This window comes from Chaetura pelagica, unplaced genomic scaffold (genome assembly GCF_000747805.2).
Source record: "Chaetura pelagica isolate M959 unplaced genomic scaffold, ChaPel_1.0 scaffold562, whole genome shotgun sequence".
Lineage (NCBI taxonomy): Eukaryota > Metazoa > Chordata > Aves > Apodiformes > Apodidae > Chaetura > Chaetura pelagica.
The window spans coordinates 357,810-364,124 of NW_009952307.1; the positions used below are offsets into that span (position 1 = coordinate 357,810).

A 6,315-nucleotide genomic window follows, 5' to 3' on the forward strand; every position below is an offset into this window, starting at 1 on the left:
ATGCTTGAGGTGTCCTGCTATGCTTGAGGTGGGCTGGATGCATTTTTATGAGGCCAGACATTTGTAGAGACCTGCGAGCAATGCAGATTGTGGCTGTCTGCAAAGTTCTGCCTAGCCAAAATGTTCTCAGGGTGGGGGGTGGGGTGTCAGGACAATTGTGGTTCTACTAGTTTTGGTCTTATATTGCATATGAAGTCTACTTTAAATAATATACTTTCCAGACTGGGAAAACATCCTTCTGTCCTACTTTGTGTTCTACCTAAAAGTAACATATGGAGTGAATATATTTTGGTTGTTGGGGTCTTTTTTCTCCTCAGAAGTTAGTGTTGGACAAACACAACAGCACATCAGCTGCACCAGAAATATATTCTACTGTATAACTGAGTGAAACTCCATAATTCTGAATGTACAGGCAGACCAGCATCTTACTGTTCTAGTAGTTTCTTAGCAATCCTGCTTCTCATGCGGAATGATTCAGTGTCTAAGCAGCATAGGTAGGAAGGAATTCAGTTTCACATCTGTGCTTAAATGTGGCAATTTTAACACACTATTTCCACAGCAGTAGTAGAGGATAACTGTCAAACTCTGTCAGATGGAAGAGTGAATTAGTTACTAATAGAGTTGACTCAAGTAATATCTATTTAGAACAGCAATCTAACTTCTTTTTAGGTAAAAAAGCAGAGAGCAACCATGGTATTTGTCTTGTACTGAGCAAACAAATCAAGATAACTTTTTTTTTTCTGTTTTCTTACTGACTTTGTGTTTTAGTTTGGATACATGATAGGAGAATAAAACTTCTCATTTGAGAACTGTGAACGAGACAAGATACAGATTGTTGCTTTAGCATGCCAATACTTTAGTAGTCCTTAATATTGTTTCTGGTCGAGACGAGTATCTTCCATGCTAAGAAGGAAAGAACCAGTTCATCTTACAGTAGAAAGCCACAGTTGTATGACCAGTCAAAGTGGCTTTTTGTTAGTGTGTTTTTTCATATGCAGAATGATTACCTGCCTGTGTGGTCCTGTGGAGGAATGGCAAATGATTGGCTCAGCTGCAATTTAAAACACAAACTGTCTGCAAATGGCATGACAGACTGCTATTACTAGGCTTTGTTTTGGAGTCTATAAATAAGTTGTTGAACGTCAATTCAGTGAGTACAAATTACTGCTTGAAAAGCAGTTTCGCGGTTGCAGATATGCTTTATGGAGTTAATCTGGAGTACATGTGAATGATACCATTTTAACTTGTCACAGAATTCCAGCTGCCTGGCCAGCTGAAGCATTGCTTGGTTATAGTAAATGGGACATGAAAAATATTCTGGCAAATTTTCTAAAGGTTTTGCAATTATATGCAAGAAGTTCTTGAATATTTTTGTCTTTTGATATCTTACCTAGCAAAATACTTTTCATGCTCTTAGGAGAAAAAAACTTCGGTTTATTTCACACGATTCCTAGAGAGATATTTTGTAGCTTTTTTGTTTTCCAAATTGGTGCTAAGGTTAAAAAAAGCCAGGTGAGCTACACATTTAGTGTTGTGCGTTTTTTTTGCATTTCTTTTGTCTGCATGTTCCCTATGAGTAAACGGAATAAAGCAGAAGGAAGTCAGGGTTAGACAGAAGGTACTTGGAGAACTTCTTGCCATGAGGGCTTTTAAAAATTAGTGGTTATTACAAAACCTAGGTGTTTGGTGTTATAAATAACAATGATATAAGCTTAAAACAAACATATGGTTTGATTTAAAATAGTGGCAACATTTTTTAACTTGCAACCTTAGGAATATAATAACTTCTTTTTTTCAAATAAAATACTAAATCCGTATAGGCCTATAACTGTATTGTGGAATATCTCTAAAGCAGGTTAGCTCATTCAGATCTAGATTTTTATATTTTGATTTAATACCTCATGGCTTATCTGGCTTCACAGGTTATTCTGCTCTTGTTCCTGTGGCCATTTTGGGTCTCTCTTGATCCTGATAAGTAGAATGAAGACCATTACAATGAGAGAGATAAGTGAGCTCTTGATTACATGGGAAGGCGTGTGACTGTTACATTGCTCTTTTATTCTGGATACATCAGTTTAACTCCCTATGCTGGGACTTTGTTTAGGAATAAATTAATGTATTTTGAAGTAATTGCAGTTTAGCTTCTGGTTTACATACAATTACCAAAGGCCAAGACTATCACAACAGCTGTATCAGTGTTCACCTCTAGGTCTGCAAATCTGTTTCCCTGTATACAGAAAACTCAAACTTTGTTTTTGGATTCTTTCTTGTCATGTCATGGGTCAGTTTGGGGATGCTGAAAAGAGAAAAAAATCTTGAATGATTCAGCCCAACATTCAGCAGTTGGCCAAGTCTGAGGAACAACACCTAAATGGTCAATTACAAAGATGTTCTCAATGTCAAATTAATTGGGATTGAGTTATGTTCAAAGATAAAGGCCTATTGAAGTATTCCAACAAAGTATTTTTCTGACTGTACTAGGCAAATTTTTTAAAATTACTTTCTGAAAAGGTTATGTTTACACTGTGGTTGGTTGGTTGGTTTTATAGATTTTTCCTTTCTACAGCTTTCCATGCAGAAGGGTTTTGTAGTTCTAACTTGGTAATATAAGGAATATCCTTGTCATGGGTAGGTAAAATGTAGCCAAGATACTGTGTCATCCATGATGAGTGTGTTGATGTGAACATGGAGGTTGATTTGGGTTCTTTTGTAAATTTTGACTCCCAATACTTCATAATGATTTTTTTTTTTAAAAAAAAAAAGCTTCAGCAGTAGAAAAACAAACACCGTGTGAGATATAGGGCTGTTATTTGGTGAACTCTTTAGAAAGGGCAGTAGCTTCAATTAGTTTCTAATTGCTTTAAAAAACCTAAGGCATACACTATAATAAGGCATTAAAATGGGAAAAAATCAATATATGTTGAGGTTTTTCAGCCAGGTCAAGAAATAAGAGGCTGCTTATGTAACATTGATCTCTTTCCCACTGTGACAGTACATTGTGACCTGTTTGGTCATGTAGTCTCATTCTCTTTCTCAGTAAAATTGTAGAACTATGTAAGGCAGCTACAGGCAACACTTTTTATTTGGACTATGGAAGACACTGCTGCACTTCAGCATCCTAAATTCTGCAGTTCAGTGTGTGGTGAGGACTGATCAAATGGTCAAACTGTTTTATATGTGTGTTTAGGGGTTTGGAATTATCTGAAATGACAGATGGAGACCAAACAAGATTGAGGTTTTGGTGGAAGGGAGGGAAGCTCTGTTTTAAAACGTACTCCTAGTATCTGCAGGAGTTACTGTGAGTTATCACAAAACTGCCAAGTGGTCTGGCTGTCATTTATTTTTTTCAGATCTGCATTGATCTAATCCTACCTTGATTAGATTAGTAAGAATGTGGCTTGATATAAACTTGTTGAATCTTTCTGATGTGAGTTTAAAGTTTAGTTTCTAGTGAATAAAAATGATAATGTCTCCTTGCTGGAGGTCTCAGCTGGAGGTGGAGTATTGATTGAGCACAAAGATTTCCCTCTAAGGGGGCATCTACTAGTTGCCAGGCACTGGACAGCTTTCTTAGTTTTCACATGTTGAAGAGCATTGAAAGCAGACTAAATTATATTACAAGCAAAATACTAAGAAAGTAAACAATTGTCATATTCAAAGAATCTTGCCATGTTCTTTAAAAGCAGGTGAGAGGTCTAAACTGTGAAATTTAAAATGAAATAAAATAATGAGAAGTAGGCATTCACTGCTAAGCTGCTGCTCTGTTAAACCATATTTTGAAAATATCCTTGTTTTCTGCCAGAAGTGTACTAATACATTCTGTTTAGCTCGCTGTAAAGTTTGGGTCCACAGTCACTCAACTCTGTTAGTGGTTGATTAGTTAGTCTTTGATTAATTCAAATTTTTGAAATATTTTCTAGTAAGAATTTTTTAGAGCTTTTTCTGAGTGTGTTGCTCTTTGGAAAAAAAGAAACATAAAACAATTTAAGTGATCTCCCATTTTATATGAGCAGCTTGATAAATGTAACCACTATCTCTGTTCATTGAAATAACTACATAATTTCCCAGTCTGATGCTGCCAGGCCAGGCTCCCATCTGACCTGTCAGCAAAAAAAACTGCAGGAATTGGGAACCTACAAAGTGTCAGTGGAGCTGTCTGTGCTCCTGAGGGACAGATGGTGGCTTGCTACTTAACCCACACTGCAGAGTGCAGATTCCAGAGGCAGCTCCAGTGTGGATCTGTAACAGCTATGCTGGGAGGCAGGATATGCTTCCCAGTTTGTGTGAGAGAGGTGCTGCTGCACCTGCACCACTGAGTCCTGCTGAGGATCTCCTCATAGGACATGCCAGGTTGAGGTTGGCACCGTGTGTTGTCGCTGGCTCTGTCGTTTCCCCTAGTGAGCCAGGTTTCATAGAAGAGTGCTCCTTGACAGAGGAAAGTGTACTTTGCTGCAGCATGCTCATTAGATGTCTCTGGAGTAATAAAAAGGTATCTCCAAGTTAAATCTCTGTTTCTTCATCCTGAAATCGAGGACTGATTGTAAATCTGTTTTGCTGCATGTAGAAATAGTATGTGATGTTTTATGGTGTACTTACAGTTCTGCATTACGTTCTAGGTAATCATATTCTACCTGATGAAGATTTGGCTTCATTTCATTGGAGTTTACTTGGTCCAGAACATCCACTAGCTTCACTTAAGGTACAAATTTAATATAAATACAAGCAAGTAAGCTAAAATCAATCATTACAGTTAATCAGAGCAGTGTAATAGGTTAATTCACAGCAACTATGCCAGACACTTGTTCACCCTCTAGTGTCCCAGTGCCTCCCTGTTGACTGCAGAGGATACCTGGGGAGATTAGCCTTGCGAGGCTAAACTTAGCTTGTGTGATCCCCTTGCTGCCCTTCAGCTGCATGAGCCACATAGCTTCAGTGGGGTTTGGCTTTCAGAAAGTGTCTTCATACTCTGTTTTTTTTTAAGAGGAGAATTTTTGTTTAGTCATGTTCTTCATCTGTCAAAAATAATTAGCTGCATATCTTCTTACTGTATTGTTTTATTTTCTACTGATGTGTGTTTGTGTGTAATATTCAGTTTTCTCTGTTTCTTGAATTGTAAATATGCTAGATTGTGCAAGAAGGCTAATATGACCTTCAGTAGTTTTTTGGGGGTTTTTTTGAGACAAGTAACTTGTGTCTGATGCTCTTAGTTTCCAGTATGTCTGTTTTGCTGCTTCATCACACTTTCTTTATGCATCTGCAATATTATGCATATGCATATTATCCACATCAGAGAATGGGATAATAGTGACCAACCTTTCTTGCTGCCACAATAAGTGTATCATTTTCCCTTTCTCCTGAGGTGCACCACACAGCAAATCAATTTGCTTTTTACGCATTCTGTAAGACTGTTTTGTTATATCTACAACAAAAATAAGTGGGTTTTCCCCCCCTTCTGTTCAAAAAGTTTATTAAACATTGAAAAATTGTAACATATTTTGCTGAAGGTAGAATTTAAAAACAGATTCAAGATTTTCAGCAGAGTTTTTAAGGCTTGCACGTGCATTGCTTAGTGAACAGCTGTGACAATTTGATGTTACGCTCATCCCCATTTTGCTGCCGCTCCTGTGTTTTAGAAAGGTAAGTGTCAGCACGTTCTAGTGGCAAAACAAAATATGCATGCATGTTTGGCTGATTCCTTGTAAAACTGAAGGTAAAAAATTATCCTGACTGAGTGTGCCTGTATTTTAATTTTTTACTGAAAATGTTAAAACATAGGACTTCTCTCTTTAGTGGTTGATAAACTTTCTGATGTTCAGAATGCTTTTCTGTGTCTTGCGCTGGGTAAACTTGTTTTACAGGCAGTTCAGAATATGACTTCAACACCTAGACTTTTTGAAAAGCTCTCTAAATGATATACTGAATTACCTGGCTAGAATGAAGATCACATATTTGTCATCCTTGCTCTTAGGTTTACATTTTCAGTGAAAATGCCAATTAGGCTTTGTAGCTGACACCCTAAATAAAGGACATTGTTTCCTTAAAGCATCACTGAACTGTCTTAGCCAGTCCTCCTTGGTATTTTTTTAATCCGTAGGCCAATATTAATCAGATTTGAAAGTAGTTCCCATTCAGCTCTTACAGGCTCCATGAAAAATGATATGCTGTTATCAGTGAAATGACCCAAATGAGCACCCTTACTGAGGACAAAGGGAAGCACAAGGCGTGATGTGTTTGCTGGTCAGTTGTTGAGTTTGTAGTCCCAAACTTAAGCACAGCATTTCCGTCTCCTGGCTGATAATTATGTCAAAGGGAAAG

The 6,315-nt window shown here is 37.5% G+C and overlaps 1 protein-coding gene across 2 annotated transcripts in view; it reads left to right on the forward strand.

Moving 5' to 3' along the window:
- Positions 1-6,315, forward strand: part of FAM120A (family with sequence similarity 120A) — a 47,142-nt gene that overhangs the window by 476 nt on the left and 40,351 nt on the right. For both annotated transcript variants that reach the window (XM_010007814.1, XM_010007815.1), the window contains exon 2: positions 4,617-4,699. In XM_010007814.1, the coding sequence (XP_010006116.1) occupies positions 4,617-4,699 (83 nt within the window). The remainder of the gene's footprint in view (positions 1-4,616; positions 4,700-6,315) is intronic.